We start from the raw sequence: 27,803 nt of genomic DNA on the forward strand, positions 1-27,803 counted from the left end.
CATGTGTTGTAAGTTAATTATACACATAATATGTTAAGTGGTGTATACTAGTTAGCTATATGATATACTTGGTGCTCAAAATGTATACATGCCAAAAAGATATCCATGTATCACACTTGGTGCTCAAGTATATACAACTATATACCCCCTCTTCTTGTAACAAAGAAAGAAGCAAGAACAAGTGAAAAGAAAAATACTACACCTACTATTTCTCATCCATCTTTTTTGTTATCTTAGCATTGATACTTATTTTATAACAGGGGGTATATTTATACAGTATCCCTCATTCAACATAATCGAAATGAGTTAGAAGGATAATCAAAAATCAAAATCCTATTTGAGTACATGTAATAAGGCACATATCTTCCATATTTATTTAAGGAGGAAGAAGCGAAGAAAGATAGGAGGAGATAATGATTTGCATCTTCTCAAATTCCAAGAGATTTCATCCATGCATGGAGCATTGAGCGATTACTTACAGTTATTAGGAGTTATTTGACAGTTCTTTATAGTTCCTAGAAGTTACCTATCCTTATTCTAAATAGTTATGAAGTAGATATAGTTATCTATTATATAATAGGAGAACTAGAATAAGTAGACATGTGTTGATATATCTTTTGTATGTAGAAAAGGTTGTTCTAAGAGATGCAAGATACTTGTCTCTCTTTGTACTTTCTATTGTTCTACGAGATACTTGTGTCTCTCTTTGTATTTTCTGTTGCTTTTATCTAGAAAAAACCTCGGTTTCTATCAACATGTCAGCCAAGTTGTTTTATTTGACAACTTTTTTGGGTACAAAATTAAGGAATTTAGTAAAGATACATTTGTATCATCATTAAGAGGTTAAGGCCACTCATCTGTCAGCAAAATGTGTGAATGTGCGGAAAATAACTCATTTCTCAACAATAAACTCTTTAATTTCTATTCCAGTATGTCGAGCGCCTCCCTGTAGTAGAAGCAAAACCTCATCACCAACTTTTAGTGAGGTCACTGGAATTGTTGTACGCTGATGTCCCTCACCTGCATAAAGATAGGGATGTTGAACCACAGAAAGAGCAAAAAGAGAAAGCTCCTTCGACTAGATTATTTACCATGAAGGGGAGAGACTAATCCAACCGTTTCCGCATTCTGCAAGAGAATGGAATAGCTTTCATTATCAGATTCTACCTGCATGATTGCCATTTCCAAATTAGGATTAGAGATACAAATAGACAAATGTAACTGGTTGAAAGTTAAACCAGTCAGCGAAACTTTATAATAGTTCTTCATTTTCACGTAAAAGGTTGCAAGTTGCAGATGCTGAAACTAGTAGTACTATGAACAACTCAATGAGTTATACGACAGAGCTACCTAAAGGTATTTTCCAACTTGTTCTTTTGCTGGTGTGCGCATGCCTTATGCTCAATTCTTTTACTCTTGAACAAGAAGTCTCACCCAGAAGTTAAATACTTCAAGTATGTCAGGCGTACACCAACATTTGCAGATTGCAACTTTCCTTCTTGTTTTTTTTTTTTTTTTTTTTTTTTGAGAAAGAACAAGCTAAGATATTGTAACACCTTGGAAGTATGTGTTCAGTTGGAAGTAAAGAGTTTCAGATCTGGTGCAAATTTGCTGGGTTTGGCTTCCATGAGGGCATTCACGGACTGTATAAGGTTTCACGGTCCGTGGAAGGAGCCTGAGGAATTGAAATCTCTAAGTCGTGGACCACAGATGTACGGACCGTAGAGCAGTCCACGGATCAACGTTCAGAAAGTTGATAAATGAGGGGTGACAGGACAGTTGGGATTCACGAGCCATGGTTGGTTTTATGGACCGTGGGTGAGTCCGTAGACCATGCCACTAGACTTCAGGGAACTTTGGTCAAGGATGGTTGCATGGGAGGGTTGTACGGCCAGTGAAAGTATCCATAAGCCGTAGACCCTATCGTGGAATGAAGGATCAGAAAGCTGGAAGTTTTGGGCTTCGACACGACAAGAGGGTCCACAGACCATCGAAGGATTCATAGCCCGTGGATGGTGCCCGTGAAGGGTGGCTTGCCAGTTTTTAGTCAGGGTATTTGGGTCTTTTCCTACTCTTTTAACTCCTGTGCTTTGTAGTTTTGAGCCTATTTAGAAGACTTTAAAGGATTCCTAATCACCCTAACCTCCCACACTCACTCTGATTCTCCTAAATTCAAAATTCCTCTCTCAAGTCTTCTTCCCCAAGAAAGCTAGGGTTCCAAGGATTTCAAATCTCCATTGAAGATTTCACTTAAGGTTTTCCTCAAGGTATGTGGGAACTTCATCAATGGGTCCTTCTTCACCAATTGAGTCCCAAAGAAACCTCAATTTCTCCAATTACGATTCTTACCCAATTCTAGGGTTCCATGATTTTCTTATGGGTTCAATTGATTTTAAGTTTACTCTTCATGATTGATCCATATTATGCATGATTTGATCATAATTTAGTGTTTTCAATAATATGAGAGATTTGATCATAATTTAATGTTTTTCAATAATATTCTGATGAACCCATATTATGCAAGTATTTTATGATTATGATTCAAGCTATGTTGATAAGCATGCATTATTTTAGGAAGGATTTTTGAATCAAGGATGCTTAAGGATGCTTAAGGATAAAGTATCAAGAAGTGTTTATGAAATGTTGATGCTTCCAATTAAAGTATCTCCCATTATGTATGAATATCATGATTTAGATGCTTCAAATAAGTGTCTCAAGAGTATGTTATGAAATCATGATTCTAAATGAGTTATTCGTATGACTGTGAGATTTGTATGATGATTCGGTATTACTAAATTCTTATTGTTTCAAAGATTATGAATATGAATATGATTATGCATGTCTTCCGTTGGGAGTTTACTTAGCACCGAGTTGGATTAATGGTGATTACCCAGGTCCAGAACTACGTGCCCAATTAGGACTTTGCCTTAATTGACTTTAGCTGGTGGATCCACCTAAGCTCATGATTATGGTCCTTACCTGGGGAAGTAGGGCACTTTCTTTTCGCTGTGGGAGCAGTAAACTGAACTCCATGTTATAGCTCACATGATTTATGTCTATTTACGGTATCTCCCACAAAAGCTTATGATTACTACATATGTTATTATTATGATTTATAGACTAATGTGTGACCTTGTACTATGTTTTCAGAATCAAATCATCAATTTAATGCTATGTTTACTTGATCTTTGCATTATCATGCCATGTTTATGTATTTTCCCATACACAATACATTCTGAGTACTGAACGCATTCATTCTTGTGCCTATATTGACTTATAATATAGGTGTTGATGCTCCCATCAGATGTGTGGTTAGTATATTCTTATTAGCTTTGTTCAGTATTGATAAGTTCTCATGGTTTAGGGACATACCACTTTTGTTTTCTTTATGATCATTTCAGACTTTATTTCAGATTTAACTGTTCGAGTGAGCTAAGGCTTGTCCGAGTGACTCACTTACATAGTGGAGGCTTATTCAGACATTATTACTTCCCAGTTATAAGTCCTGTATTCATATTATCCCTATATTTTGAAAGTATCATTTGAGACTTTATTCCGCTTTCCTTGCTATTTCAATTATGTATGCTTTCTTAGTGTCAAGCTATGTCATGTGGTTCACTTAGAGTCTCTCGGGATTCTAGGTACCATGTCATGTCTAGGGGTAGTCTTGGGTAGTGACAGATATCCTTGTCAAATCACATTTGTCCAGCTAATTTGATTTCTATTTTCCTACTTGAGATACTCTATGATGAATAGTTGTATTATGCTTGTATCCATAGCCACAATATGCCAAAGTTACACGAGCAAGAAAATCACACTAACAAGCAAAGAAGGCAGAGAACCTTTAATTTTAGCAGAGATGGAAAGCTTCACAAACCTTTGCCTCCACAAGGATCAGTGGTCTAGCCTCTACCTTTACACGGCCAACAATTGCTGTTCGCTGCATACCCCTTTGATCAACCACAATGACCTCTTTCCCAGACTTGAGTTCCGAGAGATAGCTAGTCTTTCCTCCAGGAACAACAACATATGCATGGACAGGCCCCTGCTAAAGTCCAAAGAATTGTCATACTGAAGACCACTGGCTGTACATTATAGTTTGAGATGCATTAACGCAATTCAACACCAAAAAGAATTGGGGTTGAGGATCTGGAACAAAAACTTATAAAAGTCACAAGGGGAAAATGCAGTTATGGTAATACTAGAAATGTCTTCTCTAGAGGTTAGCACTAAGATCCAGTTTGTGGAGATAACTGTTTGGCAAACCACCAGAAATGCTAACGAAACATTGAAATAAAAAAATGATACTTTCACTGTCAAGTTAAAGTTGTTGTCCTTTCGATCGTTTACTGAACATTTAAATGGCTTCAAATGGGACGCACCGCATTAACTCGAAAAGGCCTGCTAGAGATGTAATTTGACTCCAAGCATTCTGAGTGAACAAGGAAAAGCCCTCTTGCAAAGGATCCAACCTAAGGGACAAAAGTTATGCAGTAAGAATGAAATTGAAATGCCAAAAACTAAGACTATTTGCAAATTGTAGACAAACAGAAATAGACAGGACAGAAGGAGCAAACCAGAAGACCTTCACCAGGTCTCATGAGGCTGCAGATATCCACGCAGACACGGTCACCCATTCCAGTCACTTGAATATGAGTTATTATGGCTTTCGTCAAGTTCAACAGACTGTCCACATCACGTCTTCTATCAAAATAACCCTAACAATGACAACTGACATCAAAAACCAACTCTTCACAAGGAAGAATCCCCTTTTGAGAAGGCACTACCTTCAGCTCAAGGATTGCGCCAACATCCTCAACTTTCATTACTACACCACCCAAACCGTGTTCCAAGGCCTAGCAAAGCAGAAAAGATGGAAGTGAAACTTGGTGCTTCTTAATAGCAAAACACCACTCTAAGTACCACAATATCCCCTACTTTGTGTGAGACTTTAGTTTCTTCATGACTTAAAGTTCAGCCTAGTATACTACCTCAAGAAAGACTTGAGCTTCTGATTGGGTCTTTGAGACAGCAAGTACAGTTGTCTGAGTGCCTTGAAAAGCCGCAACAATGTTTTCAGCAGGTATCACCTATGAAATGAACAAACATAAACCAGAAATTCAAGTGGACTTGTATAAGATGGAGAATTTAATGTACTTGGAGCAATGCAAGGATTAGCCAATTAACAACTAGAGAGAGCATCCAGATGAACCCAGACAAATACAATACAGTAATACATAGAAACCAACTCGTCCACCCCAACTGATTTGGATTGAGGCATCGTTGCTTGATTGTTGATCGGATGATGATATGCAACCAACTTACAAAGGTTAAGCTTTTGAAAAAAAAAATCATTTAGAAATTATTGTTACAAATCTAGAAATGGTTTTTCCATTAGTGTGGTGACAGTTTGCAAAGTATCTTACGACAGCAAATAACATTGTGAAAGAGATGTGCAATGAATACCTGCCAATCTAGTAGATTAACAACTACTTTGTCTGCCTGTTCCTCCGATATCTGAAACTGTTCAACTGTTGAGGGGAAGAAATCTCAGCAAATGCAGCAACGCTCTTATGCTCATGATCAATTAGTCTCCCCTCTTCAACAAAGAGAGGATATATCACTGCAATTGCTGCATGTGATAGAACCAGAAATGTAGCAGAACACAATCAAACATTGTAGAAAACAACATGATTCGATTAGCACAATGGAAATCCATGCTCAGTATACATAGTTAATCAGAAAGAAAGCATGTATGGGGTTAGAATCAGGAAAATCCCTCTTGTTTCTCATTATCATGCCCTGACACTGAATCTTGAACTGGATTTTCAAACTTTAAAAAGTTGAAACTAAACTCGCACAAAGATAGGTTATCAAACTACTCCCTCCGTGTACCAAAAATAGATGTCCACTTTTACTAGTCCAATTTAGAAAATCAAAAGATAATTTTGTTCACCGAGAACACAGTACAATTAAATTTATATGCGGTCAAGGACATGCGTTATCAATTTAGCCCGTTAGGTATTAATAGATAATAGATGTTACCCTTTTGTTTAGGAGTCTGTTATTAGTTTCTTGTATTTCAGCCATATGATGATTTATGTAGCTAGTCATCTTTACTAATTAGAACTTCAATAGTTTCCCATACTCTAGGTTTCTGTTAGTAATGTACCTTATCAGTTTTGTATTGGCTCTATTTAAAGAGAAGGTCGTATGTGAATAAAAGTATCTTTCTCTTCTATACCTCAAACCTTTATATGGTATCAAGAGTTTTTCTTCTCCACACAGAGTTCTAAGTTTCTTATTATCCACTCACCACCAATGGCACCCTCAGTTACCAATTCTGATGCAACTAACACTACCACCATTGTTCAATTCAACTCAGTTACCCAGCTTACGATTAGACTTGTTGGCAGCCATAACTTCTCACTGTGGAAGGCCCAAGTGTCCATGCTCATGAGAGGACACAATCTTTATGGCCATCTAGATGGGACTATCCTTGCTCCTGCTGAGACCACCAACAACAACCCGACAATTGCCAACCCCGATTATGTTAATTGGTTTCGTCAGGACCAGTTAAATCAAAACGCAACTTTAGCATCAGTAGATCCCACTCTTGCTGCCATTATAGCCGCTGCAACCACAGCCAATGCAGCCTGGGATTCCCTCCATATGGCTTATGAAAATAAGTCACAAACTCGCATATTCAGGTTGCGAGATCGCCTCAATCGTGTCATGAAAGAGAGTCTCCCTGTAACAGACTATCTCAACCAAGTTCGATCTCAGTGATGAGCTTGCGACTGCAGGAGCTCCTGTCACCAATGCCGAACTCATTGTCAAGATTCTCACTGGTCTTGGACCAGAATATTGCGAAATCTCTGCAGCAATTCGAGCACATGACACCCCAATTTCATATGCTGAATTGTTTGAAAAGCATAGTGATCACGAGATTTTCCTCAAACACAATGCTCCGCCTCAATCCACTATTATTACTATTGTTGTTGCTTAAAGGTCCAGCTCTCAAACGCGGACCAGTGCCACCAACACTAATAGGCATTCAAACAACTACAGCAACGTTTTGAGTCAGGGTGCAATCATCGCACCAATTCGCAAGAAGTCAACTTAGTGTCAGTTATGTAACCGACCTGGACACTCTGCTCATGTTTGTTGTGCTCGGTCTCATAATCTTTTTCAGGCACGGGCCAACTTTGCTAGACAACACATGCAGCAATCTACTGCATGGATAGTCGATTTAGGGATACACATCATGTTGCATCGGATACCCACAGTCTCAACAACGTTGCTGACTACAATGGTCCAGAACAAATCACTATGGGAAATGGTAACACCATACCAATTTCTTACACTGGTAACACTGATTCATCTGCATTGGGTTCTAGCTTTCAATTATCCAATATACTTTGCTCCCCTTCCATTTCCAGTAACTTGATTTCAATTTCTTAATTTTATTGTGACAATTAAACATCTATTGAATTCTTTCCATTCTCTTATCTTGTGAAGGATCTGAGTACGGGGGCGCCGTTAGTTCACGAGCGGAGTAGAGGGCGCCTTTGTGAGTGGCCGCTAGACAATCCTTCTTCATCTCAACCGCAATGCAATGTGGTTGTGTCTTTAGTTTTGTGGCATTAGCATTTGGGGCACCCAACACGCGCTACTTTAGATTTGTTTTTAAATGAATTCTCCATTCCAATTGTAATTCATGTCAATCCAATAAAAGCCACGGGCAATCTTTTTCAACAAATTCTTTACAGAGTCACATGCCTCTCCAAATTACTTACAGTGATTTATGGGTCCCGTCACCAGTTTTGTTCATCGATAGGAAAAGATATTATATTTGGTTTGTGGATTAGTTTTCAAAATACATGTGGCTCCACACGATTCAGTCCAAACACAAGGTTTTAGATGTTTTCAAAACACTACTACATTCATTGCTTGAATGTCAGTTTCGAACAAAAGTATTATCTTTTTATACCAACGGAGGAGGTGAATTTCATAATTTAACTTCTTATTTGAAATCTTAGGGGATTGAACACTTAAATCCCCACCTTATATGCCACAAAGAGTTGTTGTAGTTGAAAGACCACATCGCCATGTTGTCAAGACTGCAAAACTCTAATGCATCAAGCCTCTTTACCAGCCACCTTTTGGAGTTTTGCATGTCATCAAGCTGCTTTTCCAATAAAGAGAATGAAAACCCCAAATTTAAAAGACAAGTGTCTATACGAGCTTTTATTTCAAGAATCACCAAATTATGACAACGTCAAAATTTTTGGTTGTTTATGTTTTTCATGGTTAAAAGCATATGCACAAAATAAGCTTGATTCGAAATCAAAGACCTGTGTCTATTTGAGATTTTCAAATAAATATTATTGCCATCATTGCTTTGATCCGACCACCTCCAAAGTTTATCATTCTAGAGATGTAGTATTTTTAAAACTAGTTACCCTTTTACCAATATTTTTTCTAATTATAAAAATCAGCATTTGAAAATTTCTGATATCCCAGCAGAGCCACATTGTTTTGAACTACCTCAGTCATTGTCTACGGGTGCTCAAAGGTCTCTCTCTGTCCTCCCTCAGCGGCATCGCCAAGCTCAGGTACATTTCCACCTTCTCTCAACAATCCAGCAAGTACCTCTGCTTCTCCCTGCCCCACTCAATCCACTCTTGTTCCTCTTTCTCCAATAACAACCAGTAAGCCACCCATCACCAGAACCTATAGAGGTCGGAACTCTACAGTTACCACATCTGTCCAACCCCCTTAACTCCCGCCACTATCGCAACCACACACCCTTTCTCACACAATGGTTACCCGCTCAAAAACAAATAGCCTCAAACCCAACAACTTTCTTGTCAAAATCAATTCCACGCTCCTTCCGTCAAGCACAACTCTATCCCCAATGGCAGGAAGCAATGAAAGCAAAGCTGCTCAACGCTCCTGGCCTATTCATCAGTTAGATGTAAATAATGCCTTTTTGCAAGGCAGTCTTGAAGAAGACGTGTACATGCAGCAACCTCCTGGTTTTGAGTCCTCTCAACATTCAACATACATTTGCAAGCTCAAAAAGGTCATCTATGGACTTAAGCATGCTCCTAGGGCTTGGTACACCGAGCTCACCACCTACTTGACAAGTATTGGGTTTGTTAGATCAAAATCTGACTCATCTTTGTTTATCTTTCCTAATTTTGGTGTTATTGAATACATTCTCATATAAGTTGATGACGTACTTATTACGGGCAGTTTTCAAGGAAGTGTCAGGTCCGTAATCACAGCACTTTCCCTACGATTCTCTCTCAAAGATCTTGGCCTCTTGCATTATTTTTTGGGTATTGAGGTGATATCCACGCCAACTGCCATCTTTTTTTCACAACAAAAATATGTCATGGATCTTCCGGAGGAATTGCATATGACTGATTGCAAGGGTATTCAAACGCCAATGACATCAACCTACACCTTCGCTGATTCAGTAGTTGACATTCTCTATACAGAAGAGTCATTGGTAACCTTCACTACCTATCCTTCACTAGGTCTGGCATCGGGTTTGCTGTGAGCAAGTTGTCTCAGTTTATGCACAATCCAGAAGTGTCTCACTGGAAAACTACCAAATGTTTGTTGCGCTACTTGAAACACACAAGCATAGTGGGAGTTCAGCTCATTCGCGAACCAGCAAACCATTTACTTGCTTATTCCGACTTCAATTGGGCTAGAAATCCACAAGATAGAACATCAACAACGGGTTATGTTGTCTACCTTGGGAACTCACCAGTCTCTTAGTCTTCCAAAAAGCAAAAGTTTGTCTCCCGCTCATCTACGGAAGCCGAGTACGAGTACCGAGCTATTGTTGATGTTGTTTCTAAAGTCAATTGGCAAGGAGTTTGCTTTGGAGTCTTCACCTATCGTTGTCTGCTTCACTAACTATTTTCTGTGACAACTTAAGCACCACTTACATTTGTGCTAATCCTCTTTTTCACAGTAGGATGAAGCATATAGTCATTGACTTTCATTTTGTTCGTGAGCAAGTTCAACAGAAGGGCACTTGAGGTTAGTCACCTTCACTCTGCTGATCAAGTCGTTGATTTCCTCACCAAGGCTCTTCCACATACGGCTTTTCAGTGCCATTTTCACAAGTTGGGTCTTGTTCCAGTCACCCCCAACTTGCGGGGCATATTAACAGATAATAGATGTTATCCTTTTGTTTAGGAGTCTGTTATTAGTTTCCTATATTTCAGCCATGTGATGATATATGTAGTTAGTCATCTTTACTATTTAGGACTTCAATAATTTCTTGTACTCTAAGTTTCTGTTTGTAATGTACCTTATGAGTTCTGTATTGTCTCTATTTAAAGAGAAGGTTGTACGTGAATAAAAGTATTTTTCTCGTCTATACCTCAAACCTTTATATTAGGTTAGTTAATGACAGTTGAATATTCTGCAAGAAACAAATAAAGAATTGGAAAACTAGTATGAAAGCGGTAAATAAAATTGTTCAATATAAATGCTCCACCAAAACCTTAAAGTAGTACAACCAATAAACATGGTCCACGATCACTAAGTTACTAATTTAACCTTATTAGTAACTCTAGTCATTTTCCAAAGTATTGAATTTATTATATTCAATGGATAATAAAATAAAAGTGTCATTCTAATTATTGTTTTGTTAAGGGGTGTAGCAAGTAAATATTGGATAAATAAAAAATGGGTGTATGTGTTTAAATGTTGGAATGAGCAACAAGTGCAGGAAGACAAGAAAAACTTACAAGACCAGTCAAGGGCAAGATCTTGGCGATTGGAAGGGAAGATGAAAGTATTCCAGCCTCTCTCCACGGCAGCTGTCATTACTTGCTTGTTCTCCGTCCATATCCATACTGTTTTCTTCTTCGAATTCGAAGGTGTAAATGCACACATTCTAGCGACCCTATTGGTACCCAGAAATTTTCTACAATTTTGCCATTTACCTAACAAATATTAATCAGAAAATGTTCTTTAGTCTTTACATTATTGGGATACAAAACCCCAGTTAATTTATTAATTTTTTGATGTTCAGCGTTGTAGAATGTGTTGTGGAGTACCTGCTACTTTAGGGTAAGAAAGAGAAAGTGAAGGCAAGAGCATATCCATTACTGTTGATCATCAAGCAAATTCTGCTCTTCTTTTTCTCTATGTAAGAGGATTACATTTTTGTCCCCATGCGGAAACGCCCCTTTCCATTTCATCTCCTCTCTATATGCTAGATAAAAAAGTTAGGGGCGAATATATATTACTTTAGAGATAAGTGGTTAAAACACACCTAAAATATACCTTTTTTTTTTAGTTTCATACCTGAACTATTGAAAGTGTGAGAAACACACCTAAACTATTACACTTTAGTTTGAAAAACACACCTCTGTGCTGACTGGACCAAATGTGTGTACACACTCTTTTACGTGCGTGTGGCCTTGATTTTCGTCCACATGGCTTCTTCTTTTTTAAAAAATAAAATATCAAAACACACCTAAACTATAAAATTGTTTGACTTCCTCACCTAAACTATTAGGAGAGTAAGAAACACACCTAAACTATCATTCATAAATTTGAGAAACACACCTTAAATTATATGTTACACTAGTTTCTTAAACTCGCTCAAAAGGGACTGATATTTGTATATCAATGATGCCATACAAGGAATCCACGACGCCTTTTGGTAGCTTTAATAATTTGAGGGGTGAGTGTTTGTCCATGACATCAAATTCTATTTTTTTGTTTGTTTAATAACTAGTTAGACTATATTTGTGGTATCATTATGCCACCAAATAGAGCATATTTTCTTTCTATTGAATTGTCGCTTTTTACGGACTACTTCATCAATCATTTGCTGATTACGACTATTTAAACAACTATGAGCAGCTAAGGATAGAAGTCACCAAAGCATTTTTAGTAGCTCGAAGTAGAAAATTGGTTGGCTCTAGTTTGTATAGTATAGAAACACTAAAACCAAGTAATGCATGCTTCAATTTGTAGAGCAACCTACAACTATATTAAACTACTTGGGCTGCAAATCAGTAACTGTGTTTAGTAACATCAAAATACACAACCAAATTTTGATACCATCCTATTCACAACCCAAATTCGATACCATTATATTCACAACCAAAATACACGACTTAAGAACAGTTCGAACCACATGAAAAATCAGTCACCGTGTTTAGTAGATTACAATAACTACTTGGGCTGCAAATTAGTCACCGTGTTTAGTAACATTAAAATTCATAACTAAAAGTCGACATCGTCCTATTCACAACCAAAATACGTGACTTAAAAATAGTTCGAGCCACATGAAAAATCAGCCACATCATCCCTAAACACCTTCAGTTCTTGTTGCACCTTGTGATGAAGTTTGTGACTTGATGTTCTTCTGTCTAAGCAAAGCACTTTTATGTTGAAGTTGTCTTCCTGTGATAGCACTTTTCCCCTTCCATTTAAGACCTTTACTTGGTGCATACCCAAGGTCACCGGTGACAATAGCTGAACTTATCAGTTTCTCTTGTGCTCCACTCTTGATTACCCTACTAATAGATCTTCCTTGCTGTAAAGTAATAAAGAGTCGTTAAATTATTTTTAAGAAGTTTAATCAAGAATATAAGCTTATTAACTCTCGTTTTTACCTCGGCACAAATAAAACCATCTTTGCTCACAAATACTCCATGACCCACTACTCTTGGCCTCTTAAATGCATTATTTGCACCTTTTCTATTACCATTGTCACTTTGCACTATTGCTTGAGATGGTTCAGAAGATTGAGATTGTTGCACTGCTTGAGTGGGGTGAGATTTCTGCTTGCCACTTCTTTTACTACTGGCAGATGCTTGTGATGTAGCAATACCCTATGCAAAGAATAATTTTGAAAGTGTTAAAGGTATTAATATACTATAAATAAACATTAATAGAAATCAAATGTACCTCTGAAGTGGCTGGAGGTTTGTTTGGACATGTTCTTATATTGTGACCTTTTGACTTACAAGCGGAGCAACTCATGGTTTTTCCCCTCTTTGGAAGCTTTCCAGAACTTGGTACCTCTCCAAGTTCCTTCTTTCTTTTTTTACCAGGCCTTCCTGGCATTTTCCTAACAGGAGGTGGCTCAACTTTTGGATTCAATGTCTCAGGCCACATCTTCATGTTTGTTACTGGTTGTAAAAAATGTTTATAAGCTTTCAGGTAGGTTTCTTTTTTGTACCACTTGCAAATCGAGTCAAGGAGATTAGCTTCATCGTGATGTATAGCTGCTATTGCATGTGCACAAGGAATCCCTTTCAATCCCCAACTTCTACAAGTGCAAGTTCCTTGAATTAGGTTAACCACATGTATATATGGACTATCCTTCACTTCATACCCAATATCACCATTCCAACTAATTTCCACCCTTATTGACTTCTTCACATTTGTATTTAGCACCAACATTGCCATTGGAGAAATGTCATGAGTCCAACTATTTACAAATGTTATCACTTTAGTGAATCTATTCATTACCTTTTTCCTTATTTCTTCAAGCATACTGATGATAGTCTTGTGCCTAGCACCCAACACCCAAGCATTAAAACTTTCAGCCATATTGTTATCCACACTGTCACATTTTGAGGATGTCCTAAACTGTGCTTTGGACCATCTATTAGGATTGAAGTTTACCAAGTCATTAGAAATATCTTTGCCTAATTGTGCTAATTTATCCAAGTTCTTCCTGAGTTCAGCTTCAAATGTTGATCTAGCACAAGCCCAAAACCTCTTTCTTTCCTCAACACCTTTCCAGTTTTTGGACCAGTTTGCAAGTATATGTCTTGCACACATTCTTTGTTCACATTCTGGAAGCAACTCCTGAACAGCTAAATATAATCCCTGAAAAACTTATGTGTTTAAAATCACTCAAAATAATAACTAAAATATATGCATTTGGACCCCGACAACTTGTATTTGTTAATTCAATACAAGTGTGACATCAAAAGTGAAGAGTCCGCACAACTAAGACTAACATCACTTAACAACTAAAGCTAAAAGGGATGAAAATAGTAGCACAAAAAAAACAGTAGCTAAACAAGTTGAATAACAAAGTACCACTAGAGTTTCTAATTTTGTGGACAAGATAAAATGTTGTTATGAACTATCAAAAGGTCCTTACAAAATGCTGAAATCAATAGTTAAAAACTACTTATAACACATCAGCTAAAAAACTCATGAAATCAGTAGTTAAAATTGGATGATAAGAGATGAAAACAGAGGTTAAAAAAGAGCTTAAATTAGTAGCTAAAATTACTTAAAACACATTAACTAAAACTTGTAAAATCAGTAGCTAAAAAAGCTGAAAACAGCAGCTAAAAAGCTGAAAATAGCAGCTAATATTGGCTAAAATACCTGAAAATAGCAGCTAATATTGGCTAAAAAAGCTGAAAACAGAGGATAAAAGTCGTACCTTTTGCATATCACTTATGATAGTCAATCCTTCTCCTTCATCATTAATGTCCAAATCAGATTTCAAGATTCTCAAAAATCAAGTCCAAGTTTCTCTACTTTGAGTTCCAACAACAGCCCATGCTATTGGGAACATCTGATTATTCCCATCCTTTGCAATAGCAACAAGTAGCTGGCCTTTAGATATTCCCTTCAAAAAACAACCATCTAACCCAATGCACTTTCTACAACCCTCAATGAATCCTTTTTTCAAAGCTGAAAAACAAATATAAAAGGAATGAAAGAGTTTTTTTCCATCATCACAATTTGTCACTTTCACCACACAAGTGCTTCCTGGATTTGATTCAAGAAGCATATCTCTATAGTCATAGATTCTACTAAACTCAGCAACATGATCACCCATTATCTTTTTCAACACCATTTTTCTGGCCTTCAAACACACGAACTTACCAACATACAATCCCATGTCTGTCCTGACCAAATCTTGTATTTCCCATCCCTTTATGCAAGGTTGAGAAACAATTCTACTTTTATAGTACTTAGCCAAAAACTTAGAGTTGCACATTGTGTTGGTATTGGTCCTATAACACTTATGTCTAGGATTGTAGGTTTTTATAATGAAATCGGAAGATTTGAAATCTTTGCTTGCATAAAGTATCCAAGGACATCCATTAGCTTTGCATTTTACTCTGACCCTTCTTTGATCATTGTGGATCTTATCCAGTTGACAACCTCTCTCAATTGCATACTTGCTCAAAGCTTCTCTAAATTTTTTTACATTTTCAAATACCATATTAAGTTGCCACACAACTTTTTTCCATGTTGGATCATATGAGACCCTCTTGTTCTTCTTTCTTGCCCTTAAAATATCAGATCTTTCAATATCTATTTCCCCCTCACTTTCACTTTCAAAACTATCGGCATCAGAACTGTCATAAAAAGGCTCATCACCTACTAGCTTACCAGTTAAATTTTTCTTAGGTTTATCAATGTCTTCAAAACCAGGATCTATGCCAACTTCTCCCAAAAAACACTCAGCAATTTTTTTTTTCCTTGGCTCTTTTTTTTTCTTCAAATATGCTTTCAAATCCTTCTTAACTATGCTTAGCTCTTCATGAATATCACTCCCATAACCATCCTCGTCACTAGAAAAGTCAACATTCTCATCACTTTCAGCATCACTATGCACAATAGTTTCTACTTCATCTTCCTCCAAATCTTCATCTTCACTAGAAAACTTCAATTCATCTTCAGCTTCATTTGTGTTTCTGCTGCCATTTTCTTTTAGATTTGATTGTTGGACCCCGACAATTTGATTTCTACCATCAATAAGTGTTATTTCTTTACCTAAAGGTGCATTGAGACCTTCACCAGCTTTGTTGGTAGATTCTTTATTAGGTCTATCCACTTCATTGCATGTGGTCTCAAAAGACTCATTGGTCACATGTGTTGTTTTGATAAAAACTTCCCCTTTATGGCAGATATAAATGTCCATAGTACCCCCAACAACCAACAAATTGGCTAAGACCAATAAATCCCTATCTTTAACCAATTCTACCAAATTGCCAACTTGAGCAGCTCCAATATATATTTTTTCTATATTGGTAACCCCAAAATCCCTGCAATAGTCATTCACTTCTGGAATAGACAAATGGTCTATATCAACATTGAAGGCATATTCTTTTTTCCCCCCCAATATAAACAGGTCCTACCTCACTCACAAGTATACCACCGATGTGAAACCTCAAATTTACGTACTTAGTGTCCATTACCTTAGAACAATTGAAATATGCAAAGTTTAATAAGCCAACTATTGTTCATGAAATCAGTAGCTAAAAATCGCCACCAGTACGAAAATTAAGTTCAGGAGTAAAAGAAAGAGTACCTTATGTAGTCAATTTCTTCTCCTTTCAACTCTTTTCAGATGGTATGGATCAAAACCTAAAAAATTATACAAAATCGTTACTATTTTGAGACAAAAATAAGAACCCTAACATTTTTTGACAAATGAGTAACTAACCTTGAAACCATGATGAATTTGTGAATTAATAGTGAAAACCCTAAATTTACTCAAATTTTCACACACCAAAGAGACTCAACTGAGAACAGAGAAAGATGCTTCTACATGTTGAAAGTTAAACTTTAATCTTTTGACATGGTGGACTTTGTTTCCATGTGTCAATCTATGTGGCATTTAAAAAATAATAATTGAGAGAGTGTAATACACACACTATCATATTTTACTTAAGGTGTGTTTTTCAAAATAAAATGTAATAGTTTAGGTGTGTTTCTCAGACTTTCGATAGTTCGGGTATGAAACTAAAAAAAAAGGTATAGTTTAGGTGTGTTTTAACCACTTATCTCATTACTTTATTTGATTAATTTATGTGATATTGATAAAATTACTAGAGTCAATTACATTTTTTAATATTTTTTGTTGTTAACTATTTTTGTAATAATTTAAACATATTTTTAAATAATATTTATGGAAAAAAAAAAGGAGTGTTAGATGCGATGGTGTAGATTATTTTGTTTTATTTTTAAAAAAAGATAATATTAGGAAGGAGTGGGGGAGGGGTGAGGTTTTTTTTTTTTTAAAATATTTTATAAAAGAAATTTTAGAGAATAAAAGAACGGGGCATGGTCGGGGAGGAGTGATGGAGTGAGAAAAATATTTCAAATTTTATTTTTTAAAAGTAATTCTTTTTTTTTTTAAAATCTTTCTTTTGGATAGTAATACTTTAATCTTTAGATATTTACAAATATTAATAGTTTGTTTAATTTTTGTCAAGGTGAAATATTTTATCCATGTGGAATGTCATATGGCAAAAATGATTAATAGTTTATTTAATTTTTGTCAAGACGGAATATTTTATCCATATGGACTGTCATGTGGCAAGGTTTTTGCAAATAAAAGAGAGAGTGTATAACATACACCACTAAGGTGTGTTTCTCAAACTAATAAGTAATAATAGTTTAGGTATTAAACGCACACTCTCAATAGTTTAGGTATAAAACTAAAAAAAAAGGAATAGTTTAGGTGTATTTTTGATACTTGTCTCATTTTTAATATGTTTTTTTAAATATTTAAGTTGTCAATTATTGTGATTTATGTGGCACAGTAAAATTTTGAAAGTTAATCAATTTTTTAATATATTTTTAAAATTATTTTAATATATGTTACTCACTTTTTCTGAACTTATGAGGCATATGTGAAATTTTGAACTTAGCTAAATTTTAAGTATATTTTTTAAAAATATTTTAAATTGTTAATTATTGTGGCTTAAAGTATTCTTAATTAACATAATTTTTAAATAATATATGTTATTTCCCCTATCACAATTTATGTGGCACGTGTAAAATTTTGAGAGTTGATCATATTTTTAATATGTTTTAAACATTTTAAGTTGTGATTTATAGTACTCTTAACGTAATTTTTAAATAGCATATATGTTTCTCCCTTTGTCCCAATTTATGTGGCACGTGTAAAATTTTGAGAGTCAATCACGTTTTAATGTGTTTTTTCAGTTATTTTAAATTGTTAGTTATTGTGATTTATAGTACTCTTAACTTAATTTTCAAATAATATATGTCACTCCCCAGTCTCAATGATGCAGTCTGGGTGAAATTTTCAGAGTTAACCAAATTTTTAATATTTTAAGTTGATTTTTAATACTATTATTGTAAATACATAATATATAAAAAAGAAAAATAAGACAAATAAATTAAAACGGATAAAACAATAAATGAAAATAGAGGAAGTTGAAGGAGAAGGCAGAAGGGCAAACTTGTCGATTGACCGTCTGATCCTAAGCTCCTCAACATTCACACTTCTGATATAAATATATATAAAATATAAATAATAGGAGAAACTATCTAATTACACAAATTCTTTTACTATTTATTTATGATTTTTTTATAGTTTGAAATAATTATATTTTATTTCACTATTTAATAATTATATATTATATTTTATATTAGATACACTTACATATATATTTTTCCTATTAGATACAATGAAATAGAAAGAGACACGAGCGAGAATAGGAGGGAGGCGAGCGAGGTTAGTCTATGTATCCAAATACATGTGTATCACACTAGATACATGTATTTTGTGTGATTCACGTGTATCTAGGATACCATATACGCAAGTGAGATATGAGAGTGATGAGCGAGATGGGAGGGAGGCGATGGAGATTCGTTTATGTATCCTAGATTCATATGAATCCACTTGGATACATTCATGTATCTAGAACAAATTACAACTAATTTTGACTCCATGTATTTAGAGATATATGTAGTTGGACGCACAAAAGTCGGAAGTGTAAGCATCTTCAAAGAGAATTATTGTAAAAAGTCTATTATTTATACACTCATGAAATTATGAGGTGTTCATGGCTGAATGAACACAACAGTAAGAACCATAAATGGTAAAGGGTTGATTGTGTGAGATATGGTTTTCTAGGTATACATCAAAACTTGACGGTTCAAATATATCAAGTCTACCGATTGACCGAGTATATCCGACATATGTTCACTATGGAAAGTTCAAAGGAAAACCTACTTAGCCAGATGCATTTGATCCTTGCTTGAAAAGTACACACTTGTCCGTGCATTTCTTTATGTTATAGTCAATCCTCATTCATACGGGGGATTGTTGGGCATATAGTAAGCATTAATGGGAAATGGAGGGAAGATGAAAGGAGGGAATGAAGTTTTTCTTGTGCTTTAGTAAAAAACAATTCTCCCTCATTGATGGTGGAGAAAATAATTCAAGTGTTTAAATAAGGAAACACGTTTACTAGTTGTTAAATGGATTATAAAGAGGGACCCCCATGCACCGTCGTCATCGCTCGCCTGGCTCAGCTTTGACTACGGCTATGGCTTTTACGAATTTTTTGACAAAGTTTTCTTTAATTATTTAATTAATTGCCAATCCAAAATGATCCAACCCAAGGCAAATTCGCGCGACTGTTTATTTAAGACGCCTTTCCCATTTTATTTAAATTTCTCATCGTTTTTAAAAAGACTGTTCTGAAGGTTGTAGGCTTTCAGGAACAACCATGACTGTTCTGAAAGGTTGTAAACTTTCAGGAACAACCATGACTCTTTTGGAAGGTTGCAAACTTTCATGAACAATCATGTATTAGTACTATTTTGGAAAGTTGCAAACTTTCATAAACAGTGCTTCTTGGCTATAAATACTTGTGATTCCTCAATTTTCACAATGGCTCGCTGACAACATTATTTTTGTATCAATACACTGGTGAATAGAATTGTTCTATCCAGGGAGAATCTATTCCTTAAAACCTCAGGTACTAGAGAAGAATAATTTCCTTAAGGGGACACTGTGCATTTAGCGGGCTCGATTATTTTCCTTTTTGTTTCAATATGTATGGCATAATTACTGTTAGGTTATTTATTGTGAACCAAATGTTATTCAATAAAAGACTAAGCAAAAATTCAAAATATACCACCAATAATATATTGAACTGTAAAAAAAAGTCAAGTGAAATGTTATCTCAAAGATTAACACATTTTCTTGTGGCCAACTTGCTTGCACTTTGTTTTTCCTCTTCTTAGAGTTGCAAGATTATCCAATGCCAAGAATACGCTTTCGTCTCTTCCTTCCCAAAATTGATTTACTATTTCCATCAAAAACTGAAATATTATAAATTAAGGACCATTTGATCATCTTCTCTAACCACAAAATTAGATTAACAATAATAGAGCATGATCTTGAACAAATGATGAACGTACAATATATGTTCTAACTAAAACATTCTCTCTTGGTCTACAATAAACTGTACATTTGTGGAAAGCATTTTCACACTCCCTTCCTTACCACTAAGCCATCAATCAATTTTGTTAGGGGTTCACAAGTTAATATACATATATATTGTTGAGAACATGAAGCTACCAACTAAAGAAGCCAGCTGGCATAACAAATTATAACTAACTTCGGGGTTAGTTGGTAATTTCAGATGTTTAGTTAGAATAGATATTTTATCATTGAGTCGGTTAGATGTATATAAATATAGAGATATGATCTTGTATAAGAGTGAGATTGTAAATAATTAATTTTAGAGAGTCGAACCATTATTATAATAATACAGAATAGTACTTTTTTGGAATATTTTCTCTCAAGTTTGGAAGGGTTTTTTTTTTGGAGACTTGAAGAAAGAAGGGTTTCATCTTCCCCAAGTTGGACGTGGGTCTTCTCCATTCTTCTTCCTTTTCTTAAATCAAGGTTTAATTTTGTTATACCCATTTGATTTTAGTATCATTTTAGGTGTATTTTGTTATTTCTTGATGTGCGGCAAAAACTCCCCATTCTTGGGGTGTGATTTAGCAAAGTTTTTCTTTTTGAAAATTCTATTTGCAAAAACTTGTGTGTGATAATGGAGAATAGACATATTATAGGATCAACCCAAATACACAAAACAATCTCATTGGCTAAGGGTCTGTTGTATAGTGGGGGCTGCATACCAACCCTAGCAGGCTTTTTGGACAACTATAGTTTGTTGTACGAAATTCTCTGTCTCGTTAGGGATCAGGTCCAAAGATTGTTCAATCATCAAAACTTCAGACATGAGTTAAAAGAACAATCACATAACAAGTCATGAGCTAATTCAGAAGGTCAAATCAAATACATGTAACACACTTATCGCAAAGAGACCAAAAACTTATAATTATAAAATAATATGCAAAAGGAAATTGTCATTCATTCAATATTTGTTACTTGAATGAAAAATAACTAGAGCAGAAAGGAGAGACAATGTTATCGTTGACAACCGCCCGATAACAATATCTTAGACCAGAAAACACTAAAAGATACAAAAAAGATCAGGCTGTAATCGGCTGAATATGAGGAACCTCATGGAGCTAGACTAGATGCTTTGTGTTGCGTCCCTAACACACACTCAAGTGTATATGGTCGCGCAAGTAATAAAATATCTCTTTTTAAGAGCCATATGTCGTACCCACATAGACTTAAGATTAGGTTATCTATGATTCTTCCAATAAATATGAATTAACGCGAGTGTTTCCCAAAATAGTTATGTATTATTCTAAAGGATTGACTATCTGGAAAAATTAAGTGAACTACTATGATTTAATTGCAACTTAGAGTTCAAACAATGACTAGAGAAATTTCAGGGGTGTAGTCTGCTTTAGATTCATGCATATTATATAATATAATAGACATCAATTGGTTATTAATTCACTGATTAAGGGTTAAATGTATGATCATGGTCTCCAGACCTCTAATTGCAGGAAAATGGTTTAGACTTAAACTTAACTCACTATTGTATCCGTTTAGTCAAACTATTTCCGAGACAAGTAATTAAAGGAGGGGGTTGTAAGTAAGTAACAAGTAAGCAGGATTCAAACTTTAAGTTATCAATATGAGAGAGAAACTATGGTGTATGTGTTCGCCATAAGCTTTTAACGCAGTAATCCTAATAATAGTAATCCTTTCCTAGTGTTTTACTTGCAAAGTTGGTAAGTCAGGTATCCATAAGTGATTGGTCCTCCAAATAGGGAATTTCACTACGCACCTTGGTCTGGCTACGAGTGTATACTTTACTAACCCTTACCTTTACTTTAGATTAGACATCACATCAATATATGGCTTAGTTTTCACCCTCGCACCAATTGACATTAGGCTATTAGATAGCATCCACTAAATCTCTATTGTTAATTCTTTTCTCATTCATTACCTCCTTGGTCTGGCAAGTAGGAATGAGGCGAGTTCTAATGTTTGCAACTGTTAAAAAGACTTCTAAGCGAAATAATTACCAATACATGCATAAACACTATTCAAGAATTACTTAATTATTATTCATACGTTGTTAATTGCTCATGGTTCCCACAACCCTAGTTGTGGATTAGCTATTCATGCTTGAAAGAACACAATTCATATTTTGATAAAAGGAATTCATGAACTTACAATTAGAGTAGATGAAACCTGAAATCTCCAATTGAATTTCAAAGTGAAAATCTTATTAAACGAAATCTGGAAATCAAATTGCTAAAGTTTGCAAGTTAATTCCACAAAATACCAAGAACTACAAGTAAACAATGTTGTCTAACCCTTAAAAACAAGGTTTATAACTCCTATTTATAGAAAACAAGTTCTAAATAAAAAGGAAACAAAATAAGGAAATAAGTTGTCTGGAACGCGACATCAATCGACGACTCGACCTACGGTCCGTAGATCCCTTTATGTGGCTCCATACTTAGGATTTTTTTCATTAGGTACTGGAACTTCAACTCTTTGAATCCATCGACAAATGTGCAGGACGGCCCGTGGGTCGACCTACGATCTGTCAGTTACTCCGTAGTTCCACACTTAGTCAGATTTCCTTGATGCTCCATCTACGCCTGCCCAACAACGGTCTGTCAAAGGACCTACGATCCGTGGATCACTTCAATGGGTGGCTCCTTCTGCATAATTTCAGCTATCATCTCCATCAACTATATTCCAAGGTTATTTCCTTCAAACATAATACAAAACACTTAATTTCTAATACAATATTACCCTAGACACACACAACTTCTAAGTGTCAAAAATAGTGTAAACTCACAGTACATCAATAGGCGATTCACCGAACGATCTCAGTGAGCCCGACTAATATCGTCGAATGAGACGTGCATTAGTTTTTTAGTCAAATTTTGGGAATCTATAAATAGCCCAAAAGAGAGAGAAATTAAAGAGTTTTGAAATTTAGAAAGAGTGAGAAATATTTAGAGTTTTGAGAGAGAGCACTTGACCTTTGTGAAGATCATTTTCTAGCATTTGGGGTTTTTAAATTTTTCTCCTGAATTTGATAAATTGAAGTTGAATCCAAAGTGGGTTTACTTGTAATTGCTTAATTTGCTTTCATGGAATGTATATTTTCTTTGCTTTTGGTGATGGGTGGAAATTATGGGGTGCAATTATGGGGTTGGGTGTTGATTAATTGTAGTGGGTATTGTGTTATACTTTGTTTTGTTGTTGTTCATACACGAATTTGGGCTAATTAGCGTTGGTTTAATTTATGGGTTAAGGTTGCAAACCTAATTCCTACTTCTGATCTCCGATCTATTCTCCAAAGAAATTGATTGGAGTGGGTAATTAGTCCAATAATAGCAATTTAGGTTTGATGTTTGTAACTTGCTTGAAAGTATAGGTTGTGGGTCTGATATATTTTCCCTATTTAAGCATTAAAAGAGAGAATATAGTAAGGTATTGGGACGTTTAGATTGGCATTAAGATGAGACCGAAAGTAGATTCTATGCATAAATGCTTTGAGATTGAAAAATGATTAGCGTCATTAAATATGAGCTAGACTATTCATTAATTTTCAGCACAATTACCCCTATGTGATATCGATTTTCAATCCCCGCACCCCTAGATTGCTTGTTAACTTTTAAATTCTCTAAAATTCTAGTTTAACTATAACAATTGATAACCAAGTATTTTATTAAATTGGTGTAATCATCCACCCACTTTTTCTTACTATTACAAATGAAAAATTTTACAATACAAATGTCTTGATAGGAATTCTCTATGATATACCATTCCCTATGGGATTCGACTTCGACTCTTCAATGGGTTTTTATTGACTACGATCATTATCCCTTTTAATTAGTTTTAAGAAGAACATTTGCGCGTTATTAGAACCCATTTGAGACGGAGTTTCCAGTAGGTAGATAAAGGAGTAATAAGAAAGTTTTGAGTCCAATAGGGCAGCGTATTTTTATTTTATCTTAGACCTAAAAGTGCAACCAGGTCCCTTCTTGGCATGCTTCCTTGTATAGTGTAAATTGAAAACCTTTCATTGTGTTTCTTCCACACTAGACAATCCTTTTTAAGGTGCTATTTTTACCACAATGCAAGTAAAGTAAGTTATCCACAACTGAGACATATTTGTTGCAGGGGTTGTAAGGGGATCTATCTTCACACATCCTGGCCCTTCTTTACTGTTACTTCCGTGACTTGTTAAGTTAGTGAGAAATTTGTAGGAAGTGGTCCATTTGAGGGATTTTATCAATTCCTCTTTTACACGGACCAGGTCCTTCTCCAACACCATATTTCTTTCCAGAGCAAGGCTCATCTTTAGTTCAGCGATGTGAAGCTTTTTTTCAAGCTCAAGTTGTAGACTACTTGTCGAGTCCTTTCCGTAAGAAGTCCCTATAGTCATCATGCTTATCTATTCTTTTAGTTCTGAGTTTTCACTTTCTTGAACTACTCTATGCTCATTCATATAAGATATTTGAGTGACTAAGGAAATTCTTTCATCTTGGGAAACATTTAGATTAGTGTTCAACAGATCTTTCTCAGTGGTCAGCTCACTAATTGAATCTATCAAAACACTTGCTAATTTTCTCAATTTTATAACGAAAAGAATATTTAATTTTTTTTTGAGGTCAGCTAGAGTTTACCTCTTCAATAGCTTCTTGATAATTTGATTGAGCCTTAAATGCAAACTTGGAGTCAAATATCTCTTCATTTTATTTAACGGCAAGCATAGAGGCATCCCCAGAAGGTTCATCTTCATCTGAGTCACATGAAAATTTTCCTCATATTGCTAAAGCTTTCTTCACTACATAGTCACCAGTTGCCTTTCTGTTTGACTTTTCAGCAATCAGATCCCTTCGTTTTTCTTTGTCTCCTCTGGGCTTCACGTACTCTTTATGTTCTACCTTGTGGATGGAGCAGTCCCTTATGAAATGGCCAAGTTTTCCACACTTGTGACACAGGTCATTTGCAGTTGCAAGACTACTAGAGCTACCGTTCTTCACAAATCCTCCATGCCTTCTCACTATTTTTTCAAATCTTTGAGTGAGATAGGTCATATCTTCATCAATATCAAAAGTCTCACTTTGAGAGATCTAGAGAGCAAGAAATTTGTCCCTTTTTACTTCTTTCTTTGAAGGATCTCGATTTGTATGCATTTTATGGGTTTGTAGATTCCTAATGAGAGTATCCATTGTAAGAACCTTCAGGTCCTTGGCTTCAGTGATAGCATCAACCTTGATGGTCCATGACTTAGGAATAATCCTAAGTATCTTCCTCACCTATTTTCTTGGATGTATGGGTTCTCCCAGACACCTGAGTTCATTGGCGATATATGTGAACCTTGTGTGCATCTCCTAGATAGATTCGCCCTTTCTCATGGTAAAGTTTCATAGTGAGTGGTTAGCATGTCCACCTTAGACTTCTTTAATTGTTCAATTACATCATGAGCCATTTTGAGACAGTCCCTAATTTTCTTTTGTTGATTCACAAGCTAGGATTCTTTTATACTCCTCATCTCCTATCCCACACACTAAAAGCTTCATAACTTTGAAGTTTTTCTCTATCTTCCTTCTGTATGTATCATTATATTGTTGACGAGTTTTAGGAACAACTCTTATAACTTCTCGATCTTTAACATCCATCGTGGGAATGTGAGGGCCATCAAGGACTATATCCCATAACTCATTGTCTTTAAGAATTAAGAAATCATGCATCTGTGTCTTCCACCAACTGTAGAATTGACCATTGAAATGAGGAGGACTAGTTGATGTCTTACCTTCCTCAAGATTTAGTGATGCTGTCATTCTCACATGAATCTCTCCTTGGTGTTAACCAACTAGAGATCCCAAACTCGGATACCAATTGATAGAATGTATGTGTGCATGAATAGTCATAAGATTAGGTTCCTTGACGGATAATACATGCATAAAGTAGACAACACAAGATAAAACAGACACAATAGTTTTACGCGAAAACCCCCTTACTCAAGGGAGGAGAAAACTACGTTCTGTACTCACATAATTTTCAACCCAACTCCATTTAACTATAAAAGGAGCAAAGTTTTAGATTAAAAACTAGTGTAGCATAGGAATTAAACTATTAATCCCTTCCCCCTTACTGTAGAAACTCTACTACCAGTAACTTCTAAGCAATAACTCTATTACCCACCAAACCAACTAACTCTAGTGGATCTAGACTTCAATAACTCAACATAACTAACTCTAGCTAATCTTTGTTGTTTTCTAATGTATAAAAAATTGTTCTACTTCCTTTACCACTTAGGAATAAATCTTACAAGATTTCTCACAAAATATAGACTCTAGAAACAACTAAGAACAAAGATAACTCTATCAAGTCTTGCAGTTGTTCTTGAGCAGTATTCCGTTGAGAGAGGCATTGTATAATGCCTTCATGATAGCTTGAATTGGTTAGGCCAAGACCATTTCATGGTAGCTTGAGGATTGAGGACATATACTCTCCTAATGGTAGCTTGGGATTGAGAATTAGACTCTCCTAAGGATAGCTTACATTCGCATCTTGGTGTGCTTGTAAGGGCAGCTTGACTTTGCAATGTAAGAGGCATGTCAAGGGTAGCTTGAATTAGTAGTAGTCATGGTAGCTTATGATTGAGGATTCATACTGTCCTAGGGGTAGCTTGCATTGGCATCATGGGATGTGTTGCATGGTAGGTAGGATGGGACATTTGTAGGCTTCCTTACATAGCTTGGACTTGCATGATAGTATGCCCTCCATGGTAGCTTGACTTATCATAATGTATAAATGTTAGTTAGATTATGGTCTAGCCTAATAGGGTTCTATTCCTTGGTAGCCTTGAATTGATGACTTGTGCTCATTCATGTGTGATGTCTTGCATTGTACTAAAAAGAGAAGTACCTTAGGTAAATAGAGGCAAATAGTCAAAAGGGACTAGTCCCCAACTAGTGAGCATTCATGATGGCCTAAAGGGGTACTTAGTGTGGATAGTAGTATGGGATGCTATTCATACATTGCACAAATATGACTTGAGGCTAGTTATGAAGGGTTCTCTTATATGGTGTAGTTATCTTGGATTGTGGCCATATTTGCCTTCCATGATATGATTGACTAAGGTCATAGATCCCTTGTATATATGATGTAAGCTAAAGAATGAGACCAAATAAATGGTAAGCATGAACATGGTGACTTCAAGGATATGCTTAGTGTGTGTGGTATTATGGGATGCCACCCATGCATTGCACAAGTGTGCCTTGAGGTTACATAGGAGTATAGTGCTCTTATGATATGAAAACCTAAGTCTTGACTATGAATGTAGACTATGCCCAAGAATGACCAAAAAGGGGTACTTAGTTTGGATGGTATTATGGGATGTCGTTCATGCATTGCACAAGTATGCTTTGAGGTGGCATGTGGAGTAGTTCTCTTATAATAAGAAAGACTAAGGGTTGCATAATGTTAGTATGAAGGTCTAAGTAAAGACTATGCCATGAACATGATTTATCTCTTATGCTCATTACCTATGTCTTATGTTGACTTATGATTATATGATGCTTATGTTGGAGAT

General features: G+C 35.7%; 2 protein-coding genes and 1 long non-coding RNA gene across 3 annotated transcripts; all 3 read right to left on the reverse strand.

Annotated features, from left to right (window-relative positions):
• Window positions 1–814: 814 nt before the first annotated feature.
• Window positions 815–11,154, reverse strand: LOC125837320 (uncharacterized). Its single transcript, XM_049516463.1, is given in 11 exon segments — window positions 815–1,020; window positions 1,092–1,167; window positions 3,878–4,045; window positions 4,383–4,472; window positions 4,578–4,718; window positions 4,788–4,856; window positions 4,992–5,090; window positions 5,467–5,531; window positions 5,534–5,632; window positions 10,779–10,976; window positions 11,091–11,154. Coding segments are annotated over 11 exon segments (1,182 nt in total). The 5' UTR covers window positions 11,140–11,154; the 3' UTR covers window positions 815–892.
• Window positions 11,155–12,278: 1,124 nt separating this feature from the next.
• LOC125837322 (uncharacterized) lies at window positions 12,279–13,774 on the reverse strand. Its single transcript, XM_049516465.1, has 3 exons — window positions 12,958–13,774; window positions 12,663–12,881; window positions 12,279–12,583 (listed from the first exon to the last, which is right to left on the reverse strand). Exons 1-3 carry the CDS (start codon window positions 13,603–13,605, stop codon window positions 12,356–12,358), a joined length of 1,095 nt encoding a protein of 364 aa, XP_049372422.1. The 5' UTR covers window positions 13,606–13,774; the 3' UTR covers window positions 12,279–12,355.
• Window positions 13,775–15,816: 2,042 nt separating this feature from the next.
• On the reverse strand, window positions 15,817–16,527 carry LOC125837326 (uncharacterized). The gene is made up of 3 exons (XR_007443519.1): window positions 16,478–16,527; window positions 16,343–16,398; window positions 15,817–16,229 (listed from the first exon to the last, which is right to left on the reverse strand). It is a non-coding gene; the product is annotated as an uncharacterized LOC125837326 (long non-coding RNA).
• Between the last annotated feature and the right edge of the window lie 11,276 nt (window positions 16,528–27,803).

The sequence above is a fragment of the Solanum verrucosum genome, unplaced genomic scaffold (genome assembly GCF_900185275.1).
Source record: "Solanum verrucosum unplaced genomic scaffold, falcon-dt-bn FXZP01000130.1, whole genome shotgun sequence".
In the NCBI taxonomy this organism is placed as follows: Eukaryota; Viridiplantae; Streptophyta; class Magnoliopsida; order Solanales; family Solanaceae; genus Solanum; species Solanum verrucosum.